Source organism: Rhipicephalus microplus, chromosome X (assembly GCF_043290135.1).
Source record: "Rhipicephalus microplus isolate Deutch F79 chromosome X, USDA_Rmic, whole genome shotgun sequence".
Classification (NCBI taxonomy): domain Eukaryota; kingdom Metazoa; phylum Arthropoda; class Arachnida; order Ixodida; family Ixodidae; genus Rhipicephalus; species Rhipicephalus microplus.
The window spans coordinates 106,957,219-106,973,414 of record NC_134710.1 but is presented as its reverse complement, the minus strand read 5'-3'; the positions used below and the strand labels follow the sequence as shown (position 1 = coordinate 106,973,414).

Sequence of the window (16,196 nt, the reverse complement as noted above, 5' to 3'; positions counted from 1 at the left end):
GTGATCAAAAATAGGGCACTGTGGAATGGCAATAGGTATGATGTTGTGAGAGGAATTTGGGAAGGTGCCATATTGGTTCCTGGTATAACTTTCGGCAATGCGGTCTTGTGCAATATGAGATCAGAGGTTCAAGCAAGATTAGAAATTAAGCAACGAGGAATAGGTAGGCTTGCTTTAGGAGCTCACAGGAATACACAAAATCAGAGAGTAAAAGGTGATATGGGAGGGACATCATTTGAGGGCAGGGAAGCTAGCAGCAGGATAAAAATTTGAGAATCGATTGAGGGAAATGCGCCATGATGGAGCATTGTTGGGCTAGGAAGGTCTTCAGCTACTTGTACATGAGAAATGTCGATACAAAATGGAGGAAGCAAACCAGAAAATTGACGGGTAAATACTTAGAAAAGAGCAGGGGGCCAAACCAAAAAGAACTATTGGTTAAGAAGATGGTGAAGGAAACGGAGACCGACATGTGGAGAATCGGCATGATTAAGAAGTCCGCCCTATAAGATATCTATCAAACTTTTAAGCAGTAAATTGCCCAGGAAAGGATCTATGATAATACTCGCGGTAGTTCTCTACTGTTTCAGGCCAGTACGGGAGTATTGCGAACGAAGACATATCGGCCGCGGCCAGGCCAATTAGGAAGGGCATAGACACGGTATGCAGTGCGTGTGGAGAGGAGGAGAAAACGGCCGAATACTTGATAATGTTCTGTAAAGGGCTTCACCCTATAGTTCAGGATGATGGCGCAGAGTTTTTCAAAGCACTGGTGTTTAGGGACAGGGAGGGCAAAATAGACTTTAAGCGGGTAGAATTAACTAAAAAGAGGTTATCTGATTAGTGGCTGAAATTAAGGCACGAGTGAAAATTAAACTATTCATGGCAAAGTACCAGTCCTCAACTTCACTTTTTAAAGGGAAAAAAGATTAATGTAGTTTTCGGTTCACTAAGTATTACGGCTAGGTGGCATTAGCCTCCGCCTGATCTAAAGGGTACAGTCATATCAATCCATCCGCTCATCCATCCACAATAGTAGTAGTAGTAGCAGTAGCAGTAGTAGTAGTAGTAGTAGTAGTAGTAGTAGTAGTAGTAGTAGAAAATTTTATTATGTACATAATCCAGACAGGCTAGAACTCCAGTGCCCTGAGGAATTTACAGGGTGAATCCAAATGGTAGTTGACAGGTGTTCTGTGGTGAATCCATCCGCGGGATGCTGGCACTAAACGGCCGTGCGTATTGGGAAGCTCGTGAATTCGTGTTTTCATGCGAGTTAATTTGCAGTCGCCCTTCTTGGCGGCTTTCACGGATGCAAGGACGATGAAAAGTAACACGAGCATAGCGGCACGCGGTTTTCAGGTGGCTCTGTCAGGCCGTGCCACCGGTTCAATATATGTGTTCGTTTTGGGAAAATTTTATTGTAAATGTCCGAAGGCGTGCGCCCTAGCACACGGCGGGCCGCTCCCATGATGGGACAGCAAGCTTAGTGCCGCATCGTGGGCCCTCTGGACAGCCCAAAGTTGTAATGTCATGTCCGGACTCCGGAGAGCGTAGTATTTCGCGTTTCATTTTCTCTTTCAAGCTATTGAAACCTTATTATTTTCATGACTCAGTATATAATACCGCTGTGTACCACTCTGCCTAGCTGACGCAAAAAAAAAAAATCAGATTGTCTTTTAATTTCTGATTATATAGTTACAAAAAATAAAAACTCGCCAGTCCCGTTGTGGATTCACCTGAGGCTACTGAAAAGCATGCCTTTCAGTAGAATAGTTTGCAAAATAGGATAGTTTTTGCAAAAAACAATCCTTGGTTTTTTTTTTCCGATTCAATGCACTGATCGCATGTTTCCAGCTTCCCTCCGGCATATTTCTGCGCTCAACATGGTTTCCTTACTGCATCTAGGACTGGAGATAAAGGTAGCTTAAATTTCTGCCCCTCAGCTGGTTATGCACTGCCCTGATGATCGGCCCATTTCAACCAAGCGGATATGTTAGATCATGCCGTCAAGTTATGTGGCCTTCCGATACGACACAAACAGTCATAATATGTGACGTCATATGTCGACGTTTTCACGTAATGATGATTTCTTGCATCAATGGTGTTCGCACCGCCAGCACGAGAAGACGCCGGACGCCGCCAGTGATCAATTTTCGCTTTTGATAAAGCATTTAAAGCTATACCCTACAGGCATTGTGTGGCTGTAGGTTTGTGAAAATGCGGCTTCCGCTGGGGTTCGGGGAGAGCGTGCTTGCAGTAATCAGGCAGAACGATTGATCTCCTAATAAATCTTCGTACTACACCCTAATATGTAGCCGTCATTTACAACCCGAGTATTTTATAGAATATAAGTAGTGGTGACCGAAGACTACCCGTCACGTTTGGCAACATGGCAGTTGGTATCACTAAACGGGAGTGCGTTGCATCCGAACAGTCAACAAATGAGTATCAGTAAAAATGCTACCTCGTGATCACTGCCGTGTGCAACGCTAACATTACGCCCCGAAGCTGAGTGGGAGAAAATGGGCACCACACAGGCATATTCGACTCTACTCGGCTCGCTACTGAACTTAGAGGCCAGAGGGAAGAAGAAACAAAGCTGAGCAGCCGAATATTGAGGCTACAATAATCCGCCTACGAATACACAGACAAGCTCAAGCAACTGATCACAGGCTGCATTTTTCAGGCCTGCCACCTTGGCTCAAGTGAGAGTCTGCATTAGACTTCAGACTTTAACAGCACCTGTTCAAAACATAGGCAATGATTGCAGAAATCGCGCCGTTTATGGAGCTGTTCTTGTTTATTTCACGATGATTTTATTGTTTAAGCGCTCAAATGGTGGAAATCACCTGTCATAGTTCTTCATTTTCTAACACTTGCTTATTCTCGGTGGCAACACATGTAATGTTTTGCGAAGGGAACGGATGATGACTTATGTCCCTGGAAGCAGTCTAGTGGCATTTGTGCTATTTAGTGCATGAACTGCAGACTTGCGAATAATGTGTTACGCCGCTAGCGAGTATAGGAATTATCCATCAGGGAACATTAGGCGCCCAAGCTTTTATTATTAGCTCCTGGCAGAGGCTTCTCTCAAAACTCATCTTTCAGTTAGTCGAAAAATCAACTTTCTGAGTCAAGCGAACGCCATGGTGACAAAATGATCTTTCGCGGATTACTGGTATCAGCCATCGGCCTAGCTGACGGCGCGCGAGCGCCTCGATCAAGTAGTCGCGAACGACACATGCCTTTGAAATAATCTGGGTGTCCAAAGCAATAAGAGCTTCATGATTTCCGTTTCAAAGTTTTCATTATATTTTAAACAATGCGAATACAGCCGAAAACCGAGCTTCGAATGCAGCCGCGGCATTTTGTTTGCGCGAGAGACGACGCGACGGCATCTGTACTCTGGTTGCGGCGCCTGGCGGTGAAACATCGCACTAGCACCGATAGAAATCCGCTCCTTCGCCCGGGCACAGAAAAATAGAGGAGGCGCTGTATTAACGGAATAGATGAAAGACGGAGCTCTTACAAAAACTTCCCCCTCACACGACCCTGGGGGTGGGAGGGAGACATGCTGGGACAGTCGTATGGATGATGATGGGTTGATGACTTATGTGTGACTCTGAGCAACGCCTCCTCTAGAAAGATGCCTGAGGAATGGCTCGCGCTCCCAGCGAAGTTGGCCTGCCATCAGTTTTAAACAAGCTGCGCGCGGTGGCGCTCGCGACCGACACAATTATCATGGCGACGGGCGGTACCAGCTGAGCGTTTTTCATCTGCGGCCCATAGGGGCGCGTCCGTCGAGAATTGTTCAAGACCTGCAACTGTGCACTACCCTTTCGGAGGCTATGCAAAGTGTTGCGTTGTTGCACCGTCCGCCACAGGTGACGCTAGCGACCGAGAACATTTTCAAAATGAAGGAAGGAAAGAGCGTGGCAGCTGTTTTTTTTCTTTTTCTCATGCGGCAGGCATCTTCTAGCGGAGGCGTTGCTCTGAGACATCGCCTTCGGCGCTGCGTTTCCTTCTTATCTGACAACGGCATGGGTCATTGTCACACGGCCGTTGCACTGCCAATCGCTCTAAAGCCCGATTAGGATCACATTTCTGAACAGCAAATAGCTCTCCTGTGTGGCTTGCGCAAAAGAACGAATCATAATTAAGAAATTCGATCTGGATCAGGGATGATGACCGTGTGACACCGCACGGCAGTCACAATTTATCAGTTTAGCCAAGGTTGGCCGGACACGTGTATGACATTTTCAGTATTGAAGAGAAAAATTATGACTAAAGTTAACACAACCATGGTACAGTGAACTACAAAAGACTACTTCTGCTACTTCACTGTAACAAAAAGGTTCATATAGACCGCCAATAACCCATTCCTACACCCTTTCACCACTTTCAGTAGACTCGGAGCTACTCTCTGCCTCGCCACCTCTATGCTCTCCAATGGCTCTCCGCTATTCTCTAGTCTCGCGTTAAACCGACGTGGGCGAGATTCTCAACGGCCTCATTACGGCTGCAAGAATGGCGGACGCATGTGCGCAGAGTCGACATGAAAAGAGCCTTGGTTTGTTAACTACCAAGTTTGTGACGTTACTGCAAGAGGCTCCTGATGGAGTATTAGATTTGAAAGTGGTAAGGCGTGCGATCGACCATTATTCACTTTTTACGCTTCTTGTATATTATCTTGAAGTACTAGGTTTGTAGCGTGCAACGCCAGGCAATTTTAAATGCCCGTAGTCGGCTGCTTATGCGTTGGCGACGAACTACCTTCGAATCGATCAATGAAAAAAATTAAGAAAGCTGTCTGAATGCGCTAAAAGTGAAAAATGTCTGTTACAAATATGCGTGCTCGAAGTCGGTGAGTGCGCCTGTTATTTTTTGCACAACCAGCAAGTCGTCGCCTGCGTCTGTAAATTGAGTAGTGGCGTCGATGAATGTCACAACGTATTCGCTTGTTCTGTGATTCTGCTAGTCTGAACATATCGCTTTCCTTCAAACAATGACTGCGATGTCACGATTTTTTACTGTGCGTTCGATGCGTGTCAGTTTAAAAAGAAACTAAGTACACGATTAAATCGCAAAGAAACACGTGCAGCGTCTGTGGAGTTATTAAAAAACTAGTGTGGGCGTTTCGCGGGCTCACTTCTTTAGATTACATGCACGTTCAGTTTAGCTAGAGAAGCGATTTCTATTGCAAATTTTAGTTTGTATGTCATTGTGCACAGCCGTGCTCAAGTTGCGGAAATTATACGAGCTTGACTGGAACATCTGCGTCGCGAGCTGTGGATGTGTCTTGTGCTGAGTTCAACTGCGCGATTCGGATAGACTAACTTGGGGAACGTTCTATTCACTATTTGGTTTACGGTTTAGGTGTGACGTACGCTATGCGGATGACTGGTTTGTCTTCATCGATGGCATGAACTAAACGCAGAGTAGTCCAGGCTTACCCGGCCGTTTGATCGTTGTGACACGAAGTGTGTATGTGTGTAAGCGCTGTGCCGTAAGTCACCTGATAGGTCCAACAACTTAAATAGATTTCTAACCTGCTACGGAATCTGTCACCCGTTTCGATGTAGCGTATTCAGCCCCAACATTAAGTGGGACTAACGTTCAGACATTACAGACACAATCGTATTGACATTCGCCTCGGCAAGCGATCTTGTGCAAAACTGCTCAACATCATTTGCAGAGGTTTATGGCATCATATTGCTGTGGCCAAGGCTTGAAGCCTCCTTGGCGCCTACATGGGCTCCTCCTTTGTATGATGCATGTTTTGGTACATTTTACGGTATGCATGCATATAGTTTCAATTAGCCAGGCAAGGAGGGGCTGCCCGTAATCTTTTCTTTTTTCTTCGTGTAGGGGCATAGGCAATGCTGAGGGGGTCTTACACCTCTGTGTGTATTTCTTAGATATCATAGGCATATTTGGATGTGCTGGGATGTTCACCCTGGGTAGCTTTTATGTATAAAATGCATGCACATACTAATGTGCACGTGTGTATCATGTGCAGCCAAGATTTATTTGGTGGATGGGGTGTCTGATTTTTCTATGTATTTGTGTGTCTAGATACGTAAACATATGAGTTAAAGATGTGTGTGTGTGTGTGTGTGTGTGTGAGAGAGAGAGAGCTGAAAAACAGCATTCTTATGGCTGGTGATGTTCAGGCAGCCATACGTCCTACAGGATGGCTGCATTGATGTCTCAAAGTACAGTGAAATCTCATTGATACGATTCTACGTGATCCGTTTTTCAGCCTAATACATTAATTTTTTTTCTCCTTGGCTAACGTCACTTTAAATAATGTATTTTCACGCATTTAATACAATCACATTTTCGCCAAGGTTGGATACACAACCACCAATAATAAAAAACTGCCAGGCCTGCACGGATCGTGCAGTATAGTCACAGCGAAAGCTAGAAGAGTGACCTTTCTGAGCCTTCTCTAAAGACTCTTTGGGTAACTTCTAGAAGCACACTTTCTGGGTACCCACTACAGCATAAATAACTATAATTGTTTTGTAATAGGCCGGCATTCACTATGCCATCCTTCGTTATTCTTCGGAGAAATGTAGTATCCGCTAGGCACTTGCTGATGACTATGAAGAATTATGCCTGAAGTTGGTCAAGAACAAGCTTTTGTAATGCGTTGGAGCATTGGACAAGCCACTCATTATGCAATTTGCATTGTGTGATGTCTGGCTGTTCCTTTGATGTTCTAAAACCCTTTATTACTCCTATTAACATGATTCCTTTCCTGACATCAAGGCCAGTTTGGAAACGAGTTCCAAGCACTGGTGTGGCTCAGTAGTGGAATATTGGGCTGGTGCGCAGTGTACCTGGGTTCGAATCCCATTGTGTCCTTGGTGTTTTTGTTTACTCAGTTTTTTAAAAAGTAATTTAGAGCAATATTGGTTACGGGGGGCGGCGGCGGTCAACTACGGCGCCGCACGTGACATGTGTTGTGATATCAGGTCGGTTCGATTCGCCTGCACCACGTGAACCAGTTCACGAGGTGCTGCACCTTACCATTCGTTTCAGCGGTGCAGCATTGACGACCGCTGAGCCCTGCCATTCGTTTCGAAAGGTGCAGAAGAGGTGCAGCACCGGTTCACAATTTTCCTGCACCTCCTCCGCTGACGGTGTCGGCTTGGTGCAGGCGCGCGTGCAGCTGAGCAGACGACGCAGCACTTAGACGTAGGTGGCTTAGGCGCCGTACCCGCCTCTACAAATGTGGTGTGTTTTGCCAAGATGTTTGCGCCTCATAAACTGTCCGCATGTGCGTTTCGCCATAGGTTGGTGTTTGCTGAATGGTGTAAATTAACCGAAAAGAAATAAGGCCAACACCTTGTCGGCACATCGTCATTTGTTTCGGGTGTCGTGCGGTGCCTGCACCGCTGAACTCACGCTGCACAATTTATTAACTTCGCGTGCACAGCCGTGAACCGGTTCCGACCGGTGCAGGTGAATCGAATGGACCTATCATAACAGCTCTCACTGCATTAATTTTGGCATCTCACATAATATGTATGTTTATGAGAGATGCCATAGGGGAGGGCTCGGGAAATTTCCACCACCTCCTCGGGGTTCTTTGATGTGCACATAAATCTACACAGGCCTCAGAACATTTCTGCCTTTTTTAAAGGTGCGGACACTGCGGCGGAGATTCAATTCCATGACTTGTAGGCCAACAGTCGAACACCATAACCACTAGACTACCACGGCAGGTGATAATGTGACCTCGAAAGTGAACTTTAATATGTCTAGAAGTACTACGCTTATTATTCAGTATACTACTTCAAACTGCGTTCCAACAAGCCTCCACCTGCAGGCTGTAAAGTCCTGTATGAGACAACCCATTAGAATAATATCGCAAGGAATGTGATGCCACGGTTTAAATTGATGGTGCTATGAATCTGCCTTTCATCAACAAACCTAGAGAAGTGGCGCACAGCAGTGCACCATGCGTGGTTGCATAGGCTCATTTTCGCCTGCATGTTCCATTGTGTTGTAAATATATTAAAGAGTGCTTAAACTTCAATCTAATGTCTGCCACAATGGGGTAGCAGTTAAGGTGCTCGACTGCTGACCCGGAGTTCGCGGGTTTGAGATCAGATGCGGCGGCTGCATTTCGATGGAGGTGAAATGGTAGAGGCTTGTGGACTGTATAATGCCAGTGCACATTATAGAACACAAGATGGTCGAAATTGTCACAGCCTTCCACTACGACATCTCTCATAATCGAATGGTGGTCTTGGGGCATAAAACCCCAGATATTAAATGCGAATCATATCTTTGTGTACTGTGGATACATCGAGCATTTCTATATAAGTATCTATTTATCTAGCCATCTGTGTTTTGGTGCTCTCTTGATTACCTCTTTAACAGGGGTTAGACGAAAATTAGCATGGGGGAGTGAGAGAGTTTGATGATTACGGCTGCCTGGTCATGACATAAGTAATGTGAAAATGCCGTCGTGTACAGTGTCCAACCCTTTCCTCCAGACACGTGTGGCACATACCCGTATGTCGTGGTGTGCGCCACAGGTGTTTGGCATCTGCGGAGGAATGGTGAGAACAGAAATAGGCAATTTAAATGTGAGCGTAAGGAAAAATCGACATCAGCAGCGTTGACTCAACAAATGCAAAGGATATATGTTATGGTCCCAGCCATAGGCGTATCAGCCGGGGGGGCACGAGCCCCCTCGGCTGATACGGCCGGCAAGGGGGCGCGAGAAAAGTTGGGGGGGCTGAGCCCCCCCACTTTCGGCAGTGTTCACTTTTGGTGGCACACTGGGGAAACTAACAAGTAAGGCGTAGTTTTCCATCGCAACAGTAATCACTCAATTATATTCTTATGGTAGAATGAAGAATGAAGTTGTTACGAGGCTATGTTATGACATAGTGAAATTTTGCCAGCATTGCTCTTGCGGCAATTTTCCTCACAGTAGGTTCATATATATATATATATATATATATATATATATATATATATATATATATATATATACATACATACATACATACACACACCCTGGCTGACGAGTGAAGTAGCTTTGCCCCCCCCCCCCCCCCCACTCACGAAAGAGTTGGTATGCCACTGTTCCCAGCAGGAATCGAACCCAAGCATTCTGCGTGGCAATCCTGTATTCTACCACAGAGCCATGGCAGGTCTTGGAACTCCTCTGGAAAAAGAGCCTAAGCGGGCGTGTAAGATTAGTGAAACGTCAATTATGGTTGCAGTGCAGCCCATCTAATTTTATAAACGACGTATAAAATGTTATAAACAGTCCCGTCGGGGTAGCGTCAGTTGTACTTATCCACTGAAGTTGGTCAGCATGTGAATTGCATAAAGATGGAGCTTACATTCTATTGCAATCAATAATGTGATGCTGCACAAGAGGATTGGAAAAGTCTCAGTTGCCAGATGCTACTGAGCTAACAAGCAAATAAACGTCACAAAAGGAACCCAAAAAAAGCGGCGAGACTTTTGCAAATTTGCCCACAAAAATGGAGCATTTATTGAATTGCCCTAATCTTGAAATTTTCTTTAATTACTCAGAATGTCACTCACATGCGAAGGGGAATTGAAAAAATCTGTTAATTATTTTATTCAATCAAAATATGCACAACTCTGAATGAGATCACTAATTTACTTTTTAATAATAATTGTACATAGTGTAATTCACTCCATTTGGTTGAATGCTAGTTTGCATAATTAACGTTACTTGTTGATTCCTCCAATTTATGTTGGACTTCAACAACCAACTACTCAAAGTCAACAACAAAAGCACTATTACGTTGTGACCATCACTAAAATAACTGTATTTGCTGGGAAAATTCAACTAAGCTGACAAAATACGACAAGCAGCTGGGAAATTCTATAAGTGACTCGGAAAAGAAAGAAGCCCCAATTCGCTTATTATATGTTGAACTTTCAAATCTGGGAAGGGTTCTTTGTTATGCTTGAAGGCTTAGAAAGGTATATACATTAGGTGCATTTCTTAAGCTCATTGCATTCACTCATTATTACACTTATTACTTGTTTGCAAGGCTCAGCTGGGAGTGGTTTCAGAGAAATACAGATGGTGTGCATATGAGTGGTGTTTCCAAAGTTTGTATGCTTTCCTTTGCAGGCTGCTGATATTTTAGCAGTTAGACAAAAAAGGAGAATATATGACATCACGAATGTTTTGGAAGGAATTGGGCTGATCGAAAAGAAGTCCAAGAACAGCATTCAGTGGAAGTAAGCTACTGTTATATTATTTATTACTGTTGTATTTCTCTATATTGAGTGTACACAAGTTGCATAACTTTAATGCCATAAGCAGGATGTGCATGGTAATGATTTAATACCTTCTTGTTGCAAACACAGTTACTACAGGAATATATAAAGTCATCAATTAATCCTACCAGCTATGTTATAAGTAACAAATGGTTGTTTCATAAAATCCAAACACTTGCTGGCCTAGACATTTCCTTTTCATTTCCTTTTTATGAATGTCACTGTCTCAGAGCAGTCAAAGTGGCTAGAGTAGGTCTAAAGCCTTCCTCTCTCAGTCCTTGCCTTGGAACGGTGGTAACTGTCTTCCAAAAACTTCACCACCATTTTATATATGACAGTATATTTGCATCAAAAGTCTCGAAGAAAACCTTGCATTTTATAGAGGATGAGAATTACAAAATAAGCAATTTGCTGGTTATTGTATTATGTTTTCAGCTGCAGTGTCATTGGTCATGAACGCTGCTGGATATTTTCCCCTAGTTCTGTAGAATAGGTTTTGGATGGGTGTAGTATTAGTGGAAGTAGGAGCAATATAAATGTGAGACCATGGTGCAATAATGTGATACGCCAACATAAGGTCAGAGACTCTCTCACATTGCTGCAGCTTGTGGCCACAAATTCCTTACCTTCTTTTTTACTTACAGAACTTTGGGCCAGCGTGCAAAGGGGGTAGTGATTAGGCTTTTTTGAGTTCGTGCCACTGAAATGGATCACTGGGTTTATCAAAATCATTCAGTTGCAAGCTTAGTACTACCAGCTAAGTAACCTTAACAGTGTACGTCCCACAGCTTGCGTATATTGCCACATCAGCCCATGGTGTATGCTTGAATACATAACACTTGGAATGCACGGGGAAAGCAAAATTTACAGCTGATGGTAAAGCAGTTAACTTTAAAGAAGTACTGACACAAAATTTCGTGGTCGAGACAGCCTGTGGGATTCATGCCTGAGAACATACGTATATTATCTATGTATGTTCATCTACGTATGTATATCATCTACGAACATACGTATGGCGCTACGCTATACATACGTAACGTAGCGCCACCTTCATCATGAGGGCAGTCATAGGATGCCAGGATGTGTCGTCTGCTAGTACATCGCATTTCCTGCGCTTTCGCCACCACACGTTTTTGTTGTGTGCACCGCATTGTGTGCTCCTGCTTGTTATGATTCTCAATTCTTAAAAGATGGAGTATGACCTGATAAAGCTCAGAATAACAGAGCGCTAAGCTAGTGGTTATATATTTATTCTTAAAGACAGAGCGCGCAAACACAAACACAAGATGGAAGTCACCTGTTGTGGATAGGCATTAGTGATGTGCTCACTTTCTTCTTGTGTGTGCGTTTACATGCCCTGTCTTTTAAAATGTCTTACCTGATCATTCGAATAAGCAGACCACGAACGAGCCTGTGCTCCCGGTGGCACCACATGTAGCACTCTACAATCCCGGTGCAGCTGATGCTGTAGAGGATGATGCAAGTGATGTCGTAAAAGCTAAGCTGCTAATACGTTATTGAATACTTTCCCCATCAGAATTCTCTGATTTTGTGTCACATGAGTGAACCTGCTTAATGAGGGAAACGTACCACAGAACAGTAATACCACCGCACATGAGGTGCAAATGCGCAATTGTCAACGAACTTGTGGAGATGGTGAGTGGAGTGCTTAGAAGTGCTCGTGGGGTCAGCAATACGAAGGGCCCATTTGCTTGCCCTCCACTGCTCATTTTAGTTGTGCTCCAATATGATTGACGGTCATCTGCGCTTCTTTTTTTTTAATGTATAATACTACAGCTCAATTTACTTTTGCCCTTGGCTTACATGTTTCGGCACCGTATCAGTGTTAGTTTTCAGCGCCTTTGATGAGATGGTAAATGTGACGAAATGTTTGTTTCTTTAGGACTTCACTGTGAAAGATATTTGAGATGGGGGTGCTCTTCTTTTTACTTATTTTGATAATTTACAGTGAGCCTGTCTTTTTTCATTATCAGGAAATTTGTCGGCAAACGCACGCAATGAGTTTCCGAAAGCATTCGTGAGCATAAATCAGATGTTACTGAATATTTCAGCTGCGGCAGGGCACATGAAATCTTTGTCATGAAATTACTTTCTGCTGACCCGCGAGTTAGCGTTGGCGTCTTTTCCCCATTTTCAGCTTTATCAGCCAAGTGTAACACATTTCTCTGCATTTCGGGCAATGAGGAAAACGTACAGGGGCATCTGTTGGATACGTCTAGCACTGAGACATCTAATAGTGCACCAACAAGCTAAAGCTGCTTGCAGTCCGCTGCACTGGTGTGGCAGTTACAGTACTCAGCTGCTGTCATCGCGGGTTCGATCCCTGCTGCAGCAGTAACATTTCGTTTGGAGGCGAAATTTTAGAGGCTTGTGTATTGTGTGATTGATGCCAGTGGACGTTAAAGAACACCAGATGGTCAATGTTTCCGAAGCCCTCCATACGGCGTCCCTCATCATCATATCATGGTTTTTGGTCATAAAGCTTCAGATATTTTATAACAGTAGACTCCATTTCAGATGAACTTGAAGGAACCACGATCGTCTGTTCGTCTTATGAGGAGTTCGTCTTAACAAAGGTGCACCCAAAAACCAAATGCTAACATGCCAAGTACACCCAAATATGTTGCTTGAAAACACTGAATGAAGTTTACTTATAATGGGAAGGAAAGGAACAAGGCGAAACAAGCTTGATGAAAAGATGAACAAGCTTGATGAAAACTATGCTTTCAAGTAGACTAATCTAACAAGCTCACCATTTTGCAAGTTCCAAATAAACTTGCTCATGAATAAATTTCTACCACATTTTAACAATAAAATAGTAGCATAACCCTATTTTGACAGCCAGAAAAAGATAAAGAGGGAGAGACAAACACAATTTTTCTTCAAAGAAGGGAAAATTTGTTCTTCTGGTGTTTTACTGGCTTTGCTATCACTTTTAGATATGCCTTCATTGCATACCACTTCCTTGAAAAAGCCAATGTACGCCAAGGTGCTTATGAAAATCTGCAAGCTTTTTTTTTGAAGTTCGGATATTTTCTCAGTTTCAGCCTACAGTAACTTTTCCTGAAGAACATGCAGCTGAAGATCTCCATTTATGCTACTCATGATCACAAGCCTAGGGCACGCAAAAACGACATAATGTAGCTATATTTAGCGGGCAAAATGATGTTCGTTTGTCGTGCAGTTTCATGATGAATATGGCGCAGCACAATTTACTGCATTTCAATCTGAACAGTTACAGCGTGCACAGGCCCCATGCACAGCAACGCAAACTGACCACACCATGTGCTCAGGCACCCTTGTGTGACAGAGATGACAATGCATCTGACTCTTCTGATGGGAGAGCTAGTGCCGCATATATGGTTTTCGTTTCATCGTATTATAATGTACAGGGAATCTTTGTACCCATCTTCACTTTCATTTGGTTTTTCTTCGCCCCCCTTCCCTTGCATTTTCCCGTCTAGCCAAGCTCTTGTACTTCTGTTGGATACTGAAGAAAGTGAGGAAAATACTTAAGGACAAACGCTTTTGTTTTTGCTTTCTTTCCTGATGAAGCCAGCCCTTTCTCCACCTACAGGCTAGGGGGGAGGGAGATACCAGTTTTATGCTCTGACCTTTCTTTTCCACTTATCTCGCTTTCTCCCTCCACATCTCAATTTGCTTTCAATGTGCTTTGTGTATTTGCACTAGGAAGGTTTTTTTTTATTTTGCTTTCTCTTGTTCGCTTGAATGCCCTCATCAAGACTACAATGTTCGTTGGGCAGAATCCTCGTCTTAGTTGGTCGCTGCAAGAGTTCGCCTTAACTGAAGAGGCGTGTTACGCGGTTAATCTTAAGCAGACTTTTTTGCATTGAGTGTATGGGAAACCAAACAAACACTTCTGTGTTGTTCGTCTTGAGCAAGAGTTCGTCTTAACAGGAGTCTACTGTGTTTTCAAAAGCTGCTTGCAGTCTGTCTAGCACGGCAGTAATATCTCCAACAGGCCAAATGAAGTGTTCTCCTCCTGACAAATAAATGCCGCTTACCGTGATCACACCCGAATGTCGCAATCCACAAAAACTACGCAGTAAGGTGAGCAGGAGCATCCCATCTGCTACGTCAAAACGACTGCTCCACTGGAGGCCCTCGTGACCGATAGCTTCGAAGGTACTTTAAAAATTAGTTCTGAAGTTTGTATGAATGATCACCTCCCTCATGCTATCGAAAACCTCAAAGGTGACACTTGGTGACCCCCTACCGCCCTCATGTGACCACGCTGCAACAAGTTATGTTGATGTCATAGCCACTATTTTTCTTTTGCAGCATTCGCACTAGCAGACAATTACTCGGCAGCTGCCCACGAGTACGTGGCCGTGGCACACACGTTGAAAGTTTTGTGTTTGGCGACACTGGTGTCCCGTTTTCTATTCAAAAGGTCTTCTTGATGTGCACTGTGCAGAAGTGTGTCACAGTTCTGTGTACTGACGGGATTGAAAGTTGCACATGCTAGGGGGTGATCATCCGGCGCCTTGTCGTTGTTGGAGCTTTCTCAAACCGAGACGGAAACTGGTAGGTAATTATGAGTCTGTAATTGCTTATCAGTACCATGCTACAGCTGACGATGCGCTGTTTTATGACTAGCAGGCCTCTAGCAACACATGACATAAAAAAAAGTGAGGTCTAAATTTTTGTGTTGGTACCCCTTTGAAGTGGCGATGCAGTAGTTTTTTACCATCGTCAGAAAATGCTGCCAATTCGTAGTCAAGGCTTCTGAGGACATGTGAACTAAACCAAGCAGCATGCGGCCTGGAATGCGTAATTCTTAAAAGGACGATTTTGTAAAAATGTATTCGGCGGGTAAATCAAGTCCTGAGGGTCGTTTACAGACCGACTTGTGCCTTCTGTGTAAACTGTGTAATTTATTACAACGCTTTAAAGGGACACTAAAGTCAAATAACAATATACGTCAGAGTGAAAGTGCAACGTATGACAACATCTAAAATGACAATATTACCAACAACAGTGCCCTATTTACCGAGAAATTAAAGTAAATGCACAAGAACACAAGCACTTCAGTAGGACATTTTCAAAATGATCCCGATGACATCAGACGGACTGCCTACAATTAATCACTAATAATCGATCTAACTGCACTAAATAAAGAGCGTTTCGTGCATTAGGAGATGCAATAAAATGCCGCTTGTTCGTTTCTGCTTGATTCATGGAAAAAAGAATCGCCGGACGTTACTATGGGGAATTGCGCGGGTGGTTCTAAAATTCAATTTTCACCTGGTTACACGGGACAGGTGGTGCCATCTAACGGGGCACAGTTGAAACAAAAGTGTCTGCAATCTCGGAGCCAATGGCGGGAAATTTATCAATGGTCATTGTTGCTGCTGTGACTCCCGCTGCTTTCAGTCTTCTGCTACTAGCGCAGCAAAGCTGGGCTACGTTGTGCATGGCAAGTGACGTGAGACGGTCCGGTCGATCCGCTTCTTGAGGCGGGTAATTTGAAGTGGGCTAACTCGATGCGGAGCACTAAAACGGGATATCGCTTCAAAATAGGCTCTTGCTTGGCACAAAAGTAACACTATGAGGTTTGTGGACCGCCATTTCAACAATCAACATTGACTTAATAGATGATTTCAGCGTCCCTTTAAAGCTGCAAATCACTGCAGATGGCTGTGATTGAGCCAAATTGTTTTAGACCGCCCGTTCACGGATAGACATGCTCTGGCAATGTGACGTCACCCAGGCTTCTGATCTGATTGGCTGTCGAATGCGCCTAGGTAAGATCGGTCGGTAGGGTGGCGGCACCTGTCAGAGCAAATGTCAGTCACTTTGTGATCTTTGTCTCTGTTGCCAGACGGTGTGCGTGCTGCTGGGCGTGCTGAGTGATAGCCTCC

At 44.1% G+C, this 16,196-nt stretch overlaps 1 protein-coding gene across 1 annotated transcript in view; it reads left to right on the top strand.

Annotated features, from left to right (window-relative positions):
• Nucleotides 1-4,464: 4,464 nt before the first annotated feature.
• Nucleotides 4,465-16,196, top strand: part of LOC119176271 (uncharacterized) — an 89,460-nt gene continuing 77,728 nt past the window's right edge. The window contains exons 1-2 of the mRNA XM_037427472.2: nt 4,465-4,638; nt 10,142-10,251. Of these exons, the coding sequence (XP_037283369.2) occupies nt 4,528-4,638; nt 10,142-10,251 (221 nt within the window). The 5' untranslated portion in view covers nt 4,465-4,527. The remainder of the gene's footprint in view (nt 4,639-10,141; nt 10,252-16,196) is intronic.